At 40.2% G+C, this 22311-nt stretch overlaps 1 protein-coding gene and 1 long non-coding RNA gene across 3 annotated transcripts in view; one reads left to right on the top strand and one right to left on the bottom strand.

Annotated features, from left to right (window-relative positions):
* The window catches only part of LOC121853859 (serine/threonine-protein phosphatase 6 regulatory ankyrin repeat subunit C-like), a 73891-nt gene that overhangs the window by 35683 nt on the left and 15897 nt on the right, over window positions 1-22311 (top strand). Inside the window, exon 4 of the mRNA XM_042348238.1 lies at window positions 7406-7717. Coding sequence (XP_042204172.1) covers window positions 7406-7717 — 312 coding nt within the window. The remainder of the gene's footprint in view (window positions 1-7405; window positions 7718-22311) is intronic.
* On the bottom strand, window positions 9119-14680 carry LOC121853861. Of its 2 annotated transcripts, none has more exons than XR_006086415.1 (3): window positions 13469-14680; window positions 11036-11185; window positions 9119-10757 (listed from the first exon to the last, which is right to left on the bottom strand). It is a non-coding gene; the product is annotated as an uncharacterized LOC121853861 (long non-coding RNA). The 2 variants fall into 2 exon arrangements; XR_006086416.1 differs by having other exon boundaries at window positions 14520-14680.

Genomic DNA, 22311 nt, shown 5'->3' with positions numbered 1-22311 from the left:
GGCAATGAAACTGAAAGTGAGTGCCCGTTAGGGACTGTGTGGACACAGCACACTAAGCCTTTGGTACGCAAGGAGGCAGCGTGGCAGGTACTCGGGTGACCATCTACTGCAGTGGTTCTCAACCTTGTTTGCCCCATGCACCCCTTGCACCATATGTCAGAATGTCATTCCCCCTCCTTTCCAAGATTGTCTGCCTCAAAAAGTGCATTCCAAATAATATGCATATAATATTGAAAATCCTCTATTTTTTCAATATTAGTACATATACATTTACAATTTTACCTGGATTATTTTTATAGTGGAGTTTTACAAATTAAATGCCAATTGAAGATGTTGATGGATTTAAAAAACTTGAATAAAAGTAAAATAGTTTTTTATATTTATAATGAATTACTTAACAGACCAAACTGAAGCATAATGCAATAAACAAAAAGTTCAATAGAATACCAGGATATTGTAAATTTGTAATTAATTTTATTCAGATGAAGATTACAGTCAATGAGAAACCTGTGATTGTTTTTTCTTCGCCAATTCTGGGATACGCAGAGGAGTGCTTGAAAGGGCACAACGCAGGTCATTTTCTACCTCTAATCTACTACGTTGCTTCGTTTTAATTTGCAACAGAGTTGAAAAGCCTGACTCACAAAGATATGTCGACACAAACGGAAGCAATGCACGGATAGCTCTTTCTGCCACTTTTGGGTAGGAATCACACATCAAGGGCCAAAATTCTGTGATTGATTTCTCATCGAAGATATCTCTTGCTCCCGAATCAGTTCCCCCCCCACCTGAATTCCCCCCCTGGGGGGAATTCCCCCCTGGTTGAGAACCCCTGATCTACTGTACAGTTGGGAGTGCCCAGGAATGAAACCACCGACCCATGGAACAGGAAGTGAGCGTTGTATCCACTTAGCAATAAATCAGACTGAAACACCAAGAAATATTGGTTTAGATGAGTTCTAGAAAATTTTATGAAAAATTCAATAATGTACCAGAAGTTGTAAAGTTGACCGATTTGGTTTAATTAGTTTTATTCAAAGAAAAATACGTTAACATTAACATACTTTACCCTGCCAACTAGGGCAAAGATCACCTGCTAAATACTGTATATTTTGTATAGATCAGTACATGCCAGAAATACTAGCAGTATTTCTTATTTTTGAGGAAGACAATGAGGAGAACCAAAAGTCGACTCTATACTGAACATTACCAACACATATTGGAATTGTATAAAACAACTAAAGCTACTTTATCATTACTAACAGAGTTGCAGGAGAATCTCTCCTTTGGTCTTATATATTCCTCACTCTGGGGAGGTAAAATATAATTGTCAAGTAGTGGTTTTGTGTATTTAAAGCCTTGAATAACTGTGTAAAATTGACTCTTCTTTGCAGAAGAAAGGTAACAACAAGATATTTTAATTAAAAAAAAGTAGTACTGAGATTGGCTAGAACAACGAGAACTATAATGGAAAAACACACACACACACACACACACACACACACACATACACACACACACACACACACACACACACACTACAGCAATAGACTTGTTTCGTGGAAAGCGTAGTTTCATAATGAAGAATATAACCAAAGAAAACACAAACATCTTGACTAGGTTGGGTTTCTGTAATATAGATAGGTGTGTGTGCGTAAAGAACAGCATCTTTTTGTGTTTTTCTGTATGGATGTTCGCTATTCACGGCTACAGTTTTGAAGATAGATGACTGAAATTTTGCATGCAGATGCACATACAATTCAAACGTATCGCGAAGTGGAATTTGGGAGGCTGGCCTCGGTGGTTGGCCTCCTACCCACAAAGATGGAATCCCTTTACTAATCACATAATTTTCTGTTTCTATGTTATGCTTGGCCACGGTTTTCTGATGTAGTATTGAAATTTAGATTAATTATGTAAGAAGCCCCAAAAATGCTCATATACGCTCAAAATGAGGGAGCGAAGGGTCGGCAGGAGCTGAAATTTTGCATGAATACTTTTTGTATATATTCTTAATTTTGATCGACTGTGGAATAAGAGCTTCCCATGAGAGTCCACAAAGGCCCACCATCTTTAATCGAGCGAATCTCTTGTTTTATGACCTCCCTGTCTTAAATAAAAAAATCTCAAATTCGTCATGGTCATGTAATTGAAGAAGATAAAAACGAGTCCGGGAAACGCTTGGTACCCCAACTAAAATAAAATAAGGACATTTTTAAAACTTTGCCATATGAATATGGTTGACAAAACCACTAGGTAGAAGAGCCTGAAGAAGACAGACACTAGGGCGGTTGAATGAATTTGGATGAAAGAATTTAGATCACTGTACAGAGAGATACAAGATATAGGAAGCCTAGTAAAAACAGCTTGAAAACGTTTGGAATGTCGGGCCATGGTGACTTTATTGACTAAAAGACGTTTAAATTAAAATCTTTATTTCATGTTTGGTCTATACGAAAATTTTGTGATATTTCAACACTTCTCAATTCCTGCTATAACTAAATTAGTTATTTGAGAGACTTTCTGGGGGTGAAATATCTTTAGTTATTTCCAGTATCTCAAATCTTTCGTGGAAAATGTAAACATATTATGTCATGTTCTTTACACCTTACTGTCTTCAAAATAATTTTAGAAAAGTGACCTAGAGCACACCTGTCCAGTTAGCTCCACTCCTGCGTTTTCCACCTAGTGTTACCAATCCTCTCTTTCGCTGAAGTCCGAACCCCAAACACTGAACTCTGAATTCCAAGCATTCGCCCAGTGAGAGTGAGGGAGGAGGAAGGGTGTGTCGGGGTAGGTGTCCTTCTGTGTGTGTGGGGGTACAGTATATCAGTTGGAAGAGATTACAATGCAGAAAAATGCTTTGAAAATACCGACGAGGTTTACTCAGCTGAGTGTAATCGCCTAGCACTAACCAGAAGAAAATAATAAATCTACGATATGATGAGAGGGGAATGAATTCATGTTCTAAGTAAGGTGTTCCTTTGCAAAAGGGGACATGTAAGAGCAAATAGATTATAAATATGTTTAAATCTATATTTTGTAGAAGCAGCGAAGTCTTGTTCAACCCCTTGACTACGAAATGGAACTTCTCAAAATGAAATCGTCTGGCGGTAACCAAATAATAATAGATTAGAAGACATCGATGGTGAAGGGATTAATTAGCAGTAAAAACAATCAGAAAGTGTGCACCGCATATTTATTGTAATATAGACTTGATACGAGAAAATATAGTTCCGTTGGCGGCTGTCCAGTATAGAATGAACAAACCACATACAGTAGTTCAGTTGTGTCAAACAGTGAGGTTAAAGGGCCAACAAAAATAAAAATACTATTATTATTATTATTATTATTATTATTATTATTATTATTATTATTATTATCATTATTATCATTATGAAATGTGCAATTTATGATGCAAAGAGATATTACTGTTGCTTAACGGTGTTAAATAATAAAGTTTTTATGTCGTGCACTGGACGTGATAGCATCCCTAAACAGAGATGCTGGTGGAATCCTCGACTCCACACTCATCCACCCCCCCCCTTGCTTCCATTATCCAACTCCTACTCTGGTAGTCGAATTATTGCAGACAATTTATAGAGTAGAATAATGTTATGGTTTCTCATTTCCACGAGACAATTATGATGGTAATACAAATACAAGTGATACTCAGTATACCAAGCAGCCAGGCTGTGGGAGTTATTAGTCTCAGCTACTCGTTCACATCATTAGGTCTTAGAATAAATGTCATTTTCCACACATTCTGAGTGTTTTAATTGTTGCATCTTATACAACGTCTCGACTATCTCTGTAATTTGACTGAATGTAGGACATTTGGGCCACAGCCCATGGACATTTGGGCCATGGGTTACGACCCCCAACCGTCGACTATCTCTGTAATTTGACTGAATGTAGGACATTTGGGCCACAGCCCATGGACGTTTGGGCCATGGGTTACGACCCCCAACCGTTTGGGTCATGGTCCACGACTCGGACGTTTGGGCCATGGGCTACGACCCCCAGACGTTTACGTTATGGGCCACGACCCCTGGAAATTGGGTCATGGGTCAAAGTAATATAAACAACCTAACCTAACCTAACAGAACCTAACCTGAAGGCTCCTGACTGGAAGGTTTTCAGGGGGGTTAAGGGGATTTTAATTTACATCTAGGAGTTTTTTGGTCCATGGCCCAAACGTCCACCCAACATACAGCTCGTGGCCCAAACGTCCGAAGACCATTCCGGCGTGAGTCTGCCTAAGCGCTATAGTAACCAGATAATGGATTATACTGGTCAACAGCCAAAATGGTTCACATATGAGATCATGCTCACACAACTAATTTCATATTGCTGAATTCGAATCTGATATTTGTTTTGTTCTATCAGACCAGGTTTTATAAAAAAATCAATAGGTACAAATATTTAATATTCCATCACGTGTCGTGCAAAAGATGAGATTATCTCATGTGACTGTGCTTTCATGACTAATTTCATATTAATGAATATTAATTGGATGTTTCATTCTACCATCAGACCTACTTTCTTAAAGAATAAAAAAAATAGTAAATATAGTAACATTATCGCGTCATGCAAGATACAATTTTAAACCTATCACAGATAAGCTCATAAAAAATTGTACCAAAAAACATAAGTTCAAATCCTTTATAATGACAAAATATGAATTTCTAAAAGTGCTTCTGAACTTTACTCTTTCTCTTGTACAGCTTGCTCTCTTCTCGTTGCAGTGTCCAGCAATAGTCGCCCATCATGTTAGGACTGAATTGTCCCTGATATCTGCTCCCCATTATGGCGATATCTTGATGAAATCTTTCGCCGTGTTCATCACTAACGTCTCCAAGGTTACCTGGGAAAAATTCAATATGAGAGTGGAAAAAATGCAATTTCAAGGACATCCTTGCTCCCAATGCATGATAATTCTGAAGCATGGTTGTTACGATTTCTTTGTAGTTGTCAGCACTCCATCTTCTAGCAGGTTACGCTGCTTTAGTCTGGATCCCAAAACTTCAGCCTTTTCTTTTGACAAGTTTAGGTCCCTGATGAGATCATGAAGCGCTTCTTGAGTAAATAGTTTAGGCCTGGTATTTTCAGAGTCATCCTGGTAGTCGTTTTCCATTGAGGTAGAGGTAGAATCGGAATCACTCAATTCTTGTTCAGTCGGTGGATTTGGGACTGGAAGTTCAGCACTGTGCGGTACTGGTCGGATTGCAGAAGCAATATTGGGGTACTGTACCTTGCCTCGTGTCTTGATTTTTATTCCCTTAATATTTGTGAGACAGAAGTAGCAGTCACTACTGTGGTCTTTAGGTTCACGCCATATCATTGGTACAGCAAACGGCATTCCTGAACTTCGTTTACCACACATCCACTCGCTCAGGTGGTTAACACAAGACTTACAGGCTACATGAGGTGCCCATTTCTTGTCTTGGTCACCCAAATGACATTTGAAGTAACTTTTGTAGTTCAGTCGAACAGCTTTTGTGATTGGTTTCTTGAGGCTACCAGGAGTGAAGGCACCACATATGTAGTAAAAACTGTCAGCACCGTTCACACACTTGCGACGTTCCATGTTTTGTTAATTTCAGAGTAATTACAAATCATGCAGGTGTAGATATGCAATATCATGAATCAGCAAACTGAAACAAACAAAAAAGCACAAATCAGGACAAAATAATTGCATAAGTGGAGCCAATGAGCATATAAATTACTGTACGAATAGCATGGTACACTAAGAACATAAGAACATAAGAAAGTGGGATACTGCAGGAGGCCGACTGGCCCATACAGGGCAGATCCCTTTCACACCCATCCCAGCACTTCCATGTGCCTATCCAACTTCGTCTTGAAGCTCCCTAGCGTCCCCGATCCTACTATAGCACTCGGTAGTCTATTCCACATATCCACAACTCTATTACCAAACCAGTGCTTGCCTATATCCTTTCTGAATCGGAATTTATCTAATTTAAAGCCATTTGTTCTAGTTATTTCGTTATTACTGAGCTTCAGAACATCTTCCATTTTACCCTTGTTAATCCCACTTACCCACTTGTACACCTCTATCATATCTCCCCTAACTCTACGCCTCTCTAAATATATAGATATGCTGGTTCTGGAAAACTGAGCCTGATACAGCTATACGAATGTCATAATTGAGTTCAGCACATACAAGTACACTAGAATCAGACTGTTTTGATCCAGAACCATGAGAATTTTTTTTTATGTTGACCAGTGAAATGTGATTTTACTTCATACGTTCATGACCGTTGTTTGAAATACTGAGCATCACTTGTATTTGTATTCTCATCATAATTGCCTCGTCGAAGTGAAAGAACACAGCATTAGTCTATTCTGTAATTTATTGTCTGCAGTGATTCGACTTCCAATAACCCAGAGTAGGAGTTGGGTGGTGGAGGCAGGGAGGGTGGTGGAGGAGGGAGTCAAAGGTTCTGTCCCGTGTACAACATAGAAGCAACTTTATTATTCAAGACCTTTAAACAACTACTATATCGCTTTGCACCATAAATTGTTCATTTGATAATAATAATAATAATAAATTTTGCCCTTTAACTTCACAGTTTGGCACAACTGAACTATGTGGTTTGCTGACTATATCAGGCAGCTGCCAACTGAACTATTTTTGTTCATATCAAGTTTATATTACAATAAATACATGGTGCACACTTCCTGATTATTTAAATTTCTAATTACTCCTTTCACTACGATGTCTTCTTATCTATTATTTTATTCTGGCGACCACTAGACGATTTTATTCGGCTAGGCAATTTCCATTTCGTAGCCAAGGGGTTAAACAAAACTTTGCTGCTTCTACAAAAATCTTATTCACACCAATCCATAGTCCATATCCTCATATTATCCCAACTTGCAAACCTTACTGAAAACATGAATTCATCCCCCTCTCATCCTAATGTGATTTCGGTATTTTCATCTGCCTAGCGCTAGACGATTACACTCAGCTGAGGAAACCCCGTCAGTAAAGCCAAAGCGTTATTTTGTATTGTAATCTCTTCCCACCTGTTATATATTTTCCGGCCTCACCTTTGTACTAGTAACTTGCCTCATCCCCGCAGAAAAACACCACCCCAACACCCCCCTTCACTCATCCTCCCGCTTACTAGCGAATGCTTCGAATTCGCACTTCTGAGTTCGGGGTTTAAACCTCAGGGAGAGAGTGGTAAATGTGGGAGTAGAGACAACTGTACCTTAAATAATTCAAGACGGTCAACATCACTGAGTTATATCCTCGTTTGTGGAAGGAATTTTGTGTTTCCTTCTCTCCTTCCTCTGTGATATGATATAAGTATGTTGATTTTTCAACACTGTAAGACGAGAAAATGCTGGTTACTAATACTCCTTATAATTACAGAAAAGGTACTGGAGAATTTGTGAAAATGTGTATAAATATCTGTTAGAGGCAATAAAAAACAAGGACTCCACAAACTTCACTCGGGGAAAATACTTAGGAATGGTGAACCACCACCTGCAGGATGTTACAGGCCGGACAGTCCTCCATTGGGCGGCGGAGCTTGGCTGGATTATTGAGGTGGAAGACCTCTTGGATATATTTCAACTATATCCACATGCGGTGACTTGGGATGGTGAGACTCCAGCTGATCTGGCACGACGAAGAGGTCATCACAATGTAATGCGTGTGATCAAACACTATCGGCCCCCACAGGTTAGTGAGATAACACAAGTCACATTAGATATAAAAAAATGTTTTAGTTCAGTAGTTAAATAAAAAATGACTTACTTACAGTCATCATTATCATTATTATCATTATCATCATCATCATCATCATCAACTTTTATGAGTTAGCCAGTTCTTCATGGTTCTTGAGGCCACGCAGCGTCTGTCTTCAGGATATTATCTCTGAGGTCATTTCTTGCAAACTCTCCCAGTGTTTTTTTTTGGTGTACCTCTAACTCTCCTTCCCTCTATATTCAAATCGAAGGATCTTTCGAAGCAGTTGGTTTCCTTTACTCTCTCTATATGCTTGCACCATCTCAGTCTGCCTCAACAATAGTCTCAATACCCAGCATTTGTTTCTTTCACATTTTTTTTCAGTGCCCTTTGGAGAGTTCTGTTGGAGACTATTGTGTACCTAGAGGACATTTTTCTGTAGCATATCAACATAATAGTCAAAGAAAAGACAAAGGTGATTGTAGGTACTATGAAACCAGATAGGATTATTCCGGAAGATAAATAGAAAGGCTGGTAGTCTAAAAAAAGCTCTGTTTCATTAAACGTAGGAAAGAAGCTTAAGTTTCTTAAAGGTAATATGAAGGGTACTGAAGTTGATGATAATAAACAAAGTGGGATAGGAACTTGTTCAGAAGTAACATTTGACACAACTGCAAGATGATGGTGAGTAGGCAAGGTCGTGATTGCATTACTGTTAAGTTCACAATAATCTGGTGCTATATGGAAAATAAGTAAAATTGGTCTGCTTTGGGAAATTAAAATAGTGTACGTTATTGACATGTGCATCAAACACTAACCCGGGAGGTATTGGAGTGTATTCACATTGTTGTGGAGCTGTAGAAGCATTAGTTTGTATTATGGCTAATTCACAGATAGCTTCTGCAGCCCGGGTAAAAGAAAATGCATAAACGGGACAGACGTGCAAGTGTATGTACAGTAAATTGACTTGCAATGATCCAATATACCATGCTTAGTTACCATAACTAATGAAAAGTCTTCTGACACCAAAATTAATTCTGTCTATCTGTTAAGAACTAGAAACTCGTCATTCACCTTTATTGGAAAGGGTTCCAAGTGCCATGCCTTAAATTTCTTCTTTAATTTTAAAGGAATGTGGATTACTCACTGATAATTATGCACTTAAAAATGGCTAAATATGCATGCAAATATGCCGTAAAAACTGGTAAAATATGCACTTAAATATGCACTTATTCCTAAGGAAATTAATATTAGCAGTAATAAGTTAACAATTTTAACTTATTAGATTTAATAATAAAACTTATTTTGCAGTAATTTACCCCAAAGAGTTTACTTCCCCACAAAAGCTGTGGCTGAGTGAGACCTTTTCATAAAGGATTAAATTAAAGAACACAATGTACTGACAAAATAATTTACTTGATAATACAGAAAAACACCAATACATTTCCTTATATTAACTGAATGTAGGAATTTGCTACTTTTAAGATATGTAGCCTAACCTTGTTCAAAATCAATTATTAAATAACCCCCAAGCTGTTTATGAAAGTGAATTGCATTTGATTACAACATGGTGGAGTAGATTTTCAAACACAAACTTTCGCCTGTTGTCAGCAAGAATGCATTTGTACTGTGAAAACACTCGTTCAACATCGCACGAAACGATAGGAGCATACTGTAACTTAACTATGTCTGACAGCTCAAGTTCTCCTTGAGTGGTAGCATCAAGAGAAGAATTGCTTTGCAATATCTCACTGATTTTCTTCAGTCGGCTGTAACCTTTGTTTTTAGCAAGAACCTGGCTGATTTTTTCAAAGTAATCCTTCTTCTCAAGGTGACTCAAAGAATCAACAACCTCTTGTACTACATCCATGCTGCTCTTAAGAGTTAGTCCTTTTTCTCCAACTTGAGGATTGCAAAGGAAATACATGCTAAGTTGGCTCTCATGAAAATTAGATCCTCCTGCAAGCCATCCTTCTTGAGTACATTTTGTGCCTCCTTCATATGTACAGATGCTGTGGGATCAAATGATTCAACTACACACTTGACAGTTTCAAAATTGTCAGCGTAGTACAATGCTGCCTCGATCCAGGTGCCCCATCTAGTCACTACTGGTGAAGAAGGAAGTGGCACAGTACCAGCAATTTGTCGAAATCTCTCTTTGCGACTCCGTGCTTTCAGAAATACCTTCTTCACAGTAGAAATCAACACATTCACATCAGGCATAACTGCACGAGCTAATTCAGCAACCCTGTGCAGGCCATGGGCTAAACAAGTCACATGAATCATTTTTGGAAACAGAATTTCTAGTCCTGCCATACATTTAACCATATATGGGGCTGCATCAGTGCATACAAGAAGTACACGATCATACTTGATGCCATCCACCCATAATCATCCCAAGGAATCAGTGAAAAATGCTGCCATGGTTGAGTGATTTACCTTATCTAAGACCTTCAAATTAAGCAAGTATGATTTGTCTCTTTCTTCTTCTGGCCCCAAAATGCCAAACACAAAATTTGCAACGCATCTTGCATCTACATCTGTTGTCTCATCCAATGATACCCAGATGGAATTATCACCTACCTTCTCTCTCAGTCTATCTAAAGTTTCATTGTAAAGATCAGGAACATCATTTTTTTCTCAGTGTTGATTCACTTGGCACTTTTTGATCCGTGTACTTCTCTAAGAATGAGACCAGTTCCTTGTTGTTCAGCTTATTCAATGGTATATCAGCCGAGACCAAGGCTCTACAAAGATCTTGATTAAACTGAAAATGTTCCGGCCCAGGCCGCGACACTGTTGCGGGGAGCAGTGTCTGTTGTTTGGCACTCGTTTTGGCTTCTTTTTTCATGGCATGCTTTGCAGTTTGAATATGTTGCTGCACTTGAAATTTCTTGGATGAAGAAACCACGACCTCACAGTATTTACAAAATAATACTTGGCCATCGGTGGTGAAGTCAATGTATACATTTACCAATGCATTAAGAGTACTGGAGAGCGATTTCTAAATCTTAGGCTTCTTGCAGTGCTCAACCTGAAACAAAACAAATGCACGTTCTGTATTTCCAAAGCCAATCTTACTAAGGTCTATCTTTTATTCCTGCAGCTTAAGGATGTAGGCCTCCTTTTAGGCTAAAACCAAGTGATTTAATTCATCTGAGGGACGATTCGCATGGTGTCTTTATAAGAGTTTGCTTAAAATAAGAGACAAGTTTCTGATTTAAATGCCCCAACATTATTAAAATACAAGCAAATCAAAGTGATAATTTCAGTGGGAAGATGAGGGATACAGAATTTACACAGCTACTGTACCTGCTCACCAGGAAGCACAGACGGAACTGATGGAGCCTGACAGTGACAACCCTCTGTACCCTGGTGCGTCACATGTCCGATACACGAATCAATCACGTACAGTTGTCCCGCGTTCACTGACCAGCAAGTTACGGCCTAGCCATCCACAGCCTATTGAGCCATATAGACGTCACTTTCTATGGCCCTTATGACTATTATGAGACTTATGAGTAAATTATGACTTAAAGTACTATAATATATATATATATATAATATTTATCAATTTATCATAAATAACAAAGAACTTTTCAAGAATATGCCGTATGAAAAGAAAAGTTACAAATATGCACTTAAGCTCAAAAATAGTTAAAATATGCATTTGCATATGCTCATATGCAAATGCATAATTATCCTAAGACTATGGATTAGTATTTCCCATGTGTTAAGGATGCTTCTATCAAGGGGTAATATAGAATTTTACCTTATGCTCCTGAAAGGTGGGAGTTAAATGATAGTCAGTCTTAGTTATGTTTAAAGCAGCAAGGAGTTGTATAACGATTTGCTTTCTTAAGTAACAGATGTACCAGTATACCACAGTAATGGGGAGAACATAATATCTCTACCCATACCAACTGTGTATCAGTTGAGGTGACTATTACCGTGAATATAACAGTTATTTGTGAAACTGTCATATATGTAACAACCTTCCTAGGCTGTCACCACTTGTAACAATCACTTGTGAAGCACGATACCTTATATTTTAGTCATACTAAAATGTAGATCAAAGTTTATTGGATCTTCTGTAGTGAGAACCAATATGTTCCTTTGTTTGTATTTATTATAAAAGGTTTCTATGTACACATTCAAAAAGGATTATCACCGTAATTTAACCACAGTAGCTATGAGTGTTAAATGAGGACGGAGGCTATCTTATATAGCTCTGCTAAGTACGTCCTGTTGATGAGATAGTTGAGTGAGAATGAGTAGGAACCCGTCGAGGGAGAACGGAAATATATCAGACGTCCTCCCTCGAGGAAAGACAGAATCATCCACGATGGATCTCAAAAACGTCTTCGTCAAGGATATCAAACTACTGCCCGCAATAGGTGGCCAGAGAGCCGGCTACTTAATGCTTAACTCAGCACCAAGTGACGTGACTTCCCGTGGGCACACCTTATCACGTGCTCTGAACATGCTACCTCATAGGTAGTGGAAAGTTACAGAGGGTGATAGAGTATATAAGTCTAATGTAATTAACCCATTTATATAAATACTACTGCCTATAAGACAGGGGCGGATACATCGCTCGGTCACACCTTCCAAACTCCGCGAGGAATAGTCTAATCTCGCAGAAAATCCCTATACATATACCTAACCATGTTACATGCATATGTGTGTAAACACTAAACTGGGGAAGCTGACACCTGCGGTTGAACAGCTACTCAAGCCCTAGTCTGATATGCCTTATGGAGAGTGTATGCTGTCCAATGGCAAAATTGGAAGATTCTGACTTATAAAACAAAAATATCACTGCTAATACCAACACAATAGTGGAAATCGTTAACTTGGATAAGCAAATCCCGTAATAACATGGCAAAAATAAATCTCGCCTATTTCGAGTTTTACGAACACACCTTCTTAGCAATGTACAACTTTTGCTACTATAATCACGCTGGCTGAATGAGTGTGTGGTGCTTGGGTCTTTTCAACGAAACATTCATTTTTGCGGAGAGCAATAGTACAGTTGTGAAGGGTTCTACCACGGTATGGCTGAAAATTTACAGTGTGATAAACTAGAACTGTCATATTTGTAGTTTGAAAATATGTGTCTTTGATATCATTAAAATTAAAATAGAACTGCCATGCAGTTTGAAAAGAAGTGTCTATTACATCATTAACATTAATAACATTATTAACCTGACATGTTTGCGGTTTGAACATTATTATGGAACTATCATATTTGTAGTTTGAAAAGATGTGTATGACATCATTAAAATAAAAATAAAACTATCATATTTGTAGTTTGAAAAGATGTATCTATGACATTAACATTAACATAAAACTATCATATTTTTAGTTTGAAAATTATTAACATTATTAACCTGACATATATGCGGTGTACACATTATTAACATTATTATCCTTCAGGGAAATAACCAAAAATGTCAGCATACGTCTAAGGTTTGAAAAATTATTAAGATACAACCCCCCCCCCCCAAAGAAAAATAACCTCGTCCATCCATTTACAGGAAATTTATATAAATTATAATTAAAATAATTAAAGTATCAATAGATGAACAGGTGAAAAATACTGGAAATTATATTACATCACTATATATTAAAATAAGTAAGACCCCTATAAAATAAAATAACCTACACGACGGCTAACGTGTGATGGTATGGTGTAGAAATATATATTTATGTTTATAAATATAGTGCATGTCTGTAAAATACCAATTCCTTGTAGGCTTGGCACGAAGAATCCTTCCTGGAATTTCTTGAAAATGTGAAAATGTTGCCGCAATCCCATAGACTTGCGTGTGTCACTCACAGGAGACAGCTGATGCGAAGGTCCTGGTGACTGGGTCAATGTCCACGAAAATCCTTAGTACAGCAAACTGCTGCTCCCTGTCAGTGAACTCAAGGACTCTTGGGTTCACTGGGTACACTGTGCATCCACCACGCCATACTCATAATGATGACACAAGGCTCGACAACCTTCGTGGTCAGAGAAAGGTGTCATCACTAGGAGGGTGCTGGGGTGCTGGTAACTGGGGGTTACTCAAGCCATACGAAAGAATTTTGTTGACAGTATGTTGGTTGATGAGTAGTCACAACAACTAGAGTCACGTCATGTGACAGTGAACGATTCATTTGCAGAACTACTGTTCACTTCAGCTCACAGGAGTATTGCCATAATGACAACAATTAATTATATCAATAACTCAGTATTGGTTATCGATATAATTTTTTGGAACATCTTCTTAGATGACAAAATGAAAATCACTCAACAGAAAACTTCTCACGACGATATATATCCACGTGCACTTAGATATTTTTTCAGGAAAAAAAAAATTAAGTTTCTAAAAAAAATATTGACACTGATATCAGATATGGATCCGGTCTTTCTCGCTGCCACTTATGAAACTGTTTAAATTTTTCTGTTACATCACCGTATGTGTAACGGAACAGATTATCTCAACTGTTAATCAACTCCAGTGTGACGAATAACTTCTGTTATGAGAATTGTCACGGTTACTTGGAGTACACTTGACTAACTGGAAACTGTAGACTGGTCCTATAGACTGGTCACCATAGATTGGTCCTAGACTGAGCCCCCTGTAACGATATCTTCTTTGTAACAGTATATAATATTACTGTTTTTTTTTGTGCGTTTTTTGTAACACTGACACTGGTTATTGTTATGGGTACCTAGATCCGCTGCCTGTAACTTCTTCGTTTATTTTACAAATATTTCTTATATGCACTTTCAAAAGAGGTTTACCGTAAATTATCTCAATGTAGCTATTGAGAGTTTAAATGAGGTGAAGTGTCAAGTGAAGACTTTAGTAGAGACTTCTCGAGGGAAGAACGGAAATATATCCGACGTCCTCCCTCGAGGGAAGACGGAACCATCCACGATGGCTCTCAATAACGTCTTCCTCTAGTAAGGGTTATCAAACTACTACCCGCAATAGGTGGCCAGAGAGCCGGCTACTTAATGCTTAACTCAGCACCAAGTGACGTGACTTCCTGTGGGCACACCTTATCACGTGCTCTGAACATGCTACCTCATAGCTAGTGGAAAGTTACAGAGGATGATAGAGTATATAAGTCTAATGTAATTAACGCATTTATATAAATGCTTCTGCCTATAAGACAGGGGCTAATACAGTTGGTCTGTGCATCTGCACGACCTAAACCTGCATTCATTAAATCAGCTACTGTAAGAGCTTGAACTGAGGATTTGGATACAAGCAAATATTCTGTAATGCAAACTAGCCATTCATGTGTAGGCACTGACTGAGTTTAGCCACGGGCAAGACGTATTAGTATTCTATATAGGAAATTGCTTCACCGCTTTAACCTTAAAATACTTTTTTTTTTTTTTTGACGGGGAAAAATCCACCCGGGCGCATGTCATCGAACCACAACGGGGCCTAGGGGTCGAAAAAATAAGAGTAAAAAGAAATTAAAGATAGAAAAGAAAAATATATTAATCTACACCACGAAGCTGCAGGAAAATCAGCTTTTTTGTGTGAAACAGATTGTTTGAGTCTGGAAACACAGAAGAAAGCAGAGCATTCCACAGTTTGGCTGTGTGAGGAAAGAAGGTTGTATTATAACGGGATATTCTAGTGTGGCCGACATCCACAGAGAAACTGTGGGCACCGTTGGCAAGACGAGTGTTACGAGCCCATGGCCTTGCCCGACGTAAGCAGTGGATTTTGGCGACAGCTTAAAAACTTCATTCCAGGAAAATATGCCTATATTTGCTCCAAACATTCTGCAGAGGAAGCTATTGATAGGACATCTCGTTCCTGTGTTATAATTCGAGAGGATACCGTGCCAACATTCTTTTATGCTTTTCCCAAACATTTCCAGAAAAATATAGTGAAAAGGAAGCCTCCAGCACCACGGAAAAACATCACTAGTGAAGTTATAGAACAACGTGTTCTGAATAATGACACAGGCAATGAAACAGTTGAAAGTGAAAACCAGTGTGTGTATATATATGTAGTATATATATATATATATATATATATATATATATATATATATATATATATATATATATATATATATATATATATATATATATATACACATATATATATATATATATATATATATATATATATATATATATATATATATATATATATATATATATATATATATGTATATATATATATATGCCTTAAAAATCTGCTTGTACAGAAACTGTTCAGAGAAAGCGTACTCAAATTGAATTGCAACTTGCTTCATCTAGGAAAAAAATAAAGTATTACAACAAGCTAAATGTCGTTTGAAGAATAGGAATGCTGAGATCCATTTAGTCATTTCTGAGGTTAAAAGTAAATCATTAATTAGTGATCAAAGCTTTAAAGTGTTACAAAAGTGTGCTGAAGGTGTTTCTGATCTACTGAAAAGAAATTTTGCCAAAGGAAGTAAAGCCCCCACTACAGCATAAATACCCTCCAGCCCTGAAGCGTTTTGCTTTGTCTCAAAACTTTTTTCCCCTCGTGCCTATCGCTTTGCAAGAAAAGCTTTTGACACATGTTTACCTCATCCAAGAACTATAGAAATGTGGCTTGAATGTGGAGATTAAGCCAGGATTCACGGAACATGCATTAAGTGCTTTGAAAGCGAGAATAACTGCTGCCAGCGAGCAAGGAAAGTCTATAAAGTTGCTGTCATTTTGGATGAAATGGCAATTTGGCAACAAGTGGAATGGGACGGTAACATGTATCATGGTTTTATAGATGCTGGGACAGATCTCGATGATGACAGCAAAGAATGTTGCAAAGGAAGCGTTGACCTTCATGGTTGTAGCTATAAATGCACATTGGAAAATGCCAGTAGGTTATTTTCTTATGGAACGTAACAACCTTGTTGACCAGTGTTTATGCGATAGGCTGGGATGTTATATCGCTTACTTTTGATGGAGCTACCTGCAATATGTCCATGGCAAAGTATTTAGGTTGAGAATTAAGTCCAAATCAAATGAAGGCTTTCTTCAGTCATCCCATAAGAAAGAAACCTGTTGGTGTTTTTCTTGATCCATGCCATATGCTGAAGCTGGTCAGAAATTATTTTGAAGACACGAAATTATTTTTAGATGGTTTGGGAAATTCTATCGAATGGCGCTTTATTGAAAGTTTGCATCAACTGCAAGAACGTGAAGGTGTTCGTTTACGTAACAAAGTACGAGGTTCACATATAGCCTGGTTCAAGATAAAATATATGTAAAACTAGTAGCTCAGCTGTTAAGTGATTCTGATGCAGTTTCACTTCTGCTTTGCCTTGATGAAAAAATTCAGGGGTTTGAGGGTTGTGAAACAACTATCAAATTCATAAGAAATTTCAACAGACTCTTTGCCATCCTCAATTCTCGTAATTTATGCAGCACTGATTGGAAACGCCCATTTATGTCGGGTAATATGTGCAAAATAAAGGATTTCTTGATTGAAGAATATAATTTCATTGTAGGCCTTAAAGATGGTTTAAATGCATATCAAATGGTTGAATCCAGGGGAAAAAAATTTATTTATATGATTTCTGGTGTGCATAGACAGCCTACTCAATGTGACTGAATGGTTAACACCCCAACCTAATATAGGGCTAAAATTCCTGATGACTAACAATATGAGCCAGGATCACATTGAGCTGTTTTGGGGGAAAAATTTGATCTATGGGTAGATGCAACACTAATCCCACAGCTCGGTAATTTTCAGTTGCCCATAAAGATATTGCTTTTGCACAATGAATTACAAGACATTTGGCAAGGTAATTGAATCCCTCTGCAATCTGTTCTCTTTTTGACAGTTTCTAGTAACCTTGAAAAAAAAACGGCAAAATTTATAGTATCAGTCATCGATGCAATTAATAATAGCTCAACTGAGTGCAGAGTTCTTGACGGCCAGAAGCTAAACCATCATTTGGGAGAAAAATATCAAGATGTTCAGGTTTTGTTGTATCCAAACTGAATAAGAAGCTTAACTGTGAAACCTATATCTCTGCTCTTACAGCACCAAAGCCTTTTTCAATTCATTCACTTGTCGTGCTTAAGAAAAGGGGGACTGAATTTTCCTTCACTAGATGTTGTTAAGATTTGTCAAATTTGTGAAAATATTTTCAGGAACAATGTCACTACTGTGACTTCTAACCCACATGGCAAAATAGTTTCCAACAATAAGCAGAAAATCGTTCAGTCTGTGTTAATTAGTCATTCAAATACAAATGTATTTCAGAGCTTCTTCCTCACATGGCTGACACAGACCATTAATCAATCATCTTTTTTATTGATCAAAGCAGTCTGTGAAAACAATACACGTTTAATCTACATAAACATAAAAAATATATAAAAGTCGTCAAACCTATAAGTTGGTTTTGATCAGTGGATTGTAGGTAATGTATGCAGAGTGCTTCTTATGTCATGAAAAGCAAGGTATGATCCTGTTATTTCATAAATTGTATAAAATTTCGTCTTTAATGTAAGGTGTCTCATTAAAAATAAAATTGTATTATTTGCCAGTTGTTCATGTTCTAGGTAATAAGTTCAATATTCAGGAGCGAACACAAACACCTGTATAGATTTTGTAGGTTCGATTTACTGGATAAGAGATATGTACACAGAGGGAGTAGTGCTCTCCGACCTGTCTGCTTGTCAACTGCTCTATAGACGACGTATGGCAAGTGATACATTAGCAGCTTCCATACGTCGCCAGGCACATTAATTAAGCATGTGGGACATGGTAATAACATTGCCACACGCTGCTAGCTAGGCTGAATAAATAATATATATAAATGGAGCACATACATCATATACATACATAATATATAATACAGCATACATAATACAGAATATACATACACCTCCCTCCCCCCTATACGCTCATAGCAAAGTCTTGAGCGGACCTTTTCTTTTGGATCCGTTCTGAGCGTCGAGGGACTAGATCACTGGGAAGGGTATGGGACTCAACACTGGTGGCGGGGTCAGCAGAAGGCATTGTTACGGGGCGGAGAAAACGGCGGTTCCTCCACCACACACGACCACTGGGTAACCGCACCTGGTAGTCCCGTGACCTACCGAGACCCATGACTACGCCTACTTTGTCCCAACGTAGGGAGGTCGGGTCCTGAACACGGACTTGGGTGCCGACACTCAACCTGGGGAGAGAACGGGCGTGGTCGTTGTAGCGGGCGACGACGTCCTGAACACGTTCGGCGGCTCGGCGATCACAATCCTCTGTCTTGGCCTGCCACTCCTTGGAGAAGGATTGAGGGTGAGCAGGGACACAAGAACGAAGGGGGCGTCCATACAAAACCTGGGCAGGGGAGCGTCCGGTGTAGTTAGGTGTGTTGCGGAGTTCAAGAAGACCCCGGTCGAAGGCCTCGCAGTCAATGTTCCCAGAAGGGGCCACCTTAAGGATGAGGTGCTTCAGGGATTTGACAGCAGCCTCAGCGTGGCCGTTGGACTGCGGGTAATGGGGCGATGACAACACATGCCGGACTCCCCATCGGTCGAGGAACACAGCAAAGTCCCGGCTTGTGAACTGAGGCCCTCCGTCGGTTCGCAGGCGCACAGGAACGCCCACGTCACGGAAGTAGTGGCGGAACTTGCTGATGGTGGCGGCAGACGTAGTGTCATTACCGCACTTGATGACAACCGGCCAACCAGAGAGACGGTCGACGATAACAAGGAAGAAATTTCCTGACACAGAGAAAAAGTCGGCTGACACAGACTCAAAGGGGCGGGTGGGGTTGTCGTCACTCATGAAGGGTTCCTGCTGCTGGCTGGGTTGTAGTACGTGGCGGGGCTTACACACCTGGACAGCGTTGGAGATGTCGGGGTCGATGCCAGGCCGGAACACAGTCTGTCGTGCACGTCGTTTGGTGGCCTCGGCTCCACAGTGACTGTCGTGGAGGCGAGCCACGGCGTGGAGACTTGAAGCAGCAGGGACAACTACCGAAGGAGAGGTGTCACTGGCCAGAGGTAGGGGTAGGGCGGCAGCAGGGTAGCTGCTGCTGCTCCCTTCGTGCACCCTGTTGGCGTATTTTACCTCGAGAATCGGTGTTGGGAAGTCCTGGGAGATGATGGCCAACTCTTGGCAATGTCTGTAGGACAGCAAAGGAGTCGGGACACCATTATGCACGTCAATCCAGGCTTGACACGACCTGTTGCCAAAGGTGACATGTGCATAGTGAACCTAGGGCTGGGGCCATCTGTGAACCATCTGCCGTGATGCAGAGGTCCTTGGGAGGCGGTCCTAGATCGCTTGGAGAGAGCCCCAAGCATTGCAAATGCTGGGGACCGATGACTGTAGCATCAGCGCCGGTGTCAGGCAACATCTGAAGACGGGATGACACACTGCCATAGGTCACGATGACACTGATGTACTGGGGAACTTTGGTCCTGGGATGTGAGGAGTACACCCTCCTAATATGGGTCGGGCTTTGTCCAGGGTCGTCGTGCCTCTTATTTGGCGACTGTGGGCGGCCCTCACTGGTGGAAGGGCGCTGCTGCCTCCGCCGACGCTGTCCCTTGGGTTTGTTGGTCAGACAACACTTGTCATAGTGGCCCAGACGACCGCACACATTGCACTGGACGTACTTGGCTGGGCGAAGGCGTAGGAGCAGACTTCTTGTCCTTCTTGTACCGGGACACAGCGAGTACAGCTGTAGGGGGAGCTCGGATGGCAGAGGTGGCACACCTGGCAGCCTCATAGGAGCGACATATCGTCAACACATCCTTGAGAGAAGAGGAAGAGTCGAGGGAGGTGAGGCGTTGGACAAGTTCCTCGTCCTTAACACCCATCAGGATCACCTGCTTCAACTGGGTCTCCTCGCACTGCTGGTGGTGGCCTAGACATATATCTACCTCTTCCGAGGCTCTCTTAAGACGTACATAAAAGGCGTCAAAAGTCTCACCCTCCATCTGTCTGCAGCTAAACAATTCCCTCCTGCGCAGAGCTTCATTCTGCTGTCCTTTGATGTGCCGTTGTAGAATGTCCAGTACCTCCTCTACAGACAGCGAAGAGGTCGGAGGTACCTGCAGCGTATGTTCTAAGACACGCTGAATTTCCAAGGACAGGCACATACGCAGCTGGATGAGTTGTTTAGGCTGTGACAAACTCTGGAGATCCACCATTGTAGAATAATCAGTCCACCGTCGCCGCCATTCACGAAAAGTCTGGAAATTCACATCAGGCTTCAAGATGGGCGGTGTTTGAGCTGCTGCTTTAGGTGGGGCTGGGGGGCGTGAAGGAAGCATTGATGAGGTATCTGAACCAGTCAGTACCGAGGCAGTGTTAGAGCCAGGGGCTTGGTTAACAGTGAGGCGAGATATCAAGGCTTCAAACCGTGCACTGTCTTCCAATCTCCGTTGGTGGTCTCTCTCTGCCTCTGCTTGCCTTCTGTGTTCATCCGCCACACGTCTGTTAGCTTCATCCTCGCGCCTTTCATCTCTCATAAACTTCATTAAAGCAATTATCTCTGGAGACAACGCTGAATATGGAGGTGAAGGGCTGCGCGATGTTGTGGGAGCTGGAGCGTCATGGTCAGCCTGGTCATCCATCTCTGCGGGGCTATCATCAGACTGACTCATCCGGACGCTGGTTCCACGGCTACGTAAGGCACGAGACATAACTACTTCATCTGTGTACTGTGTCTAAATCAGTGTTGACCGGTCAGCCCATCGTATCAACAAGATCTCAGACAAAAATTTCATTAAATACACAGATAAGTAGGTTATATATATAAAATATATATAAGGGAGCCGCCGCGGTCAGTGAGTGTTAGTACATGTATGTGTGTGTGTGTGTGTGTGTGTCCCGAGCAGTGAGAGCAGTCTCCTCGAGCTGTGAAGGGGTGTGGAGACGACGCTGTGAGGGGGGTGGAGAAGACGACTAGCGGCAGTTACCCTCCAGGCTTCGCGAGGGGAGGTGTACTGAAGTCTACTCCTTACAAATGCCCAGAACATGCCGTGTACCTTGGGAATCCTTTAGAACAAGGTCACACATGAATGGCACGAAACACACAATGCACTAAACACTTCACAGAAAATCACTGTCACTGACACTGCTCAAAGTTGCTAAATTCTTCGAGGAGGGGGGGCGGGCGGCGGTTGACACAGGGCAAGGGGTCCATAAGCCGGCTTTCCACAAACTTTGCACTGTCACTCGTAATTATCCAGTAAAAGTACACACTGCGCCATGTTCATGTTCTAGGTAATAAGTTCAATATACAGGAGCGAACACAAACACCTGTATAGATTTTGTAGGTTCGATTTACTGGATAAGAGATATGTACACAGAGGGAGTAGTGCCCTCCGACCTGTCTGCTTGTCAACTGCTCTATAGACGACGTATGGCAAGTGATACATTAGCAGCTTCCATACGTCGCTAGGCACATTAATTAAGCATGTGGGACATGGTAATAACATTGCCACACGCTGCTAGCTAGGCTGAATAAATAATATATATAAATGGAGCACATACATCATATACATACATAATATATAATACAGCATACATAATACAGAATATACATACACCAGTAATGAAAGGTGAAGA

This window comes from Homarus americanus, unplaced genomic scaffold (assembly GCF_018991925.1).
Source record: "Homarus americanus isolate GMGI-L3 unplaced genomic scaffold, GMGI_Hamer_2.0 scaffold18703, whole genome shotgun sequence".
Taxonomy (NCBI): Eukaryota; Metazoa; Arthropoda; class Malacostraca; order Decapoda; family Nephropidae; genus Homarus; species Homarus americanus.
This window is presented reverse-complemented; position numbering and strand designations above follow the sequence as displayed.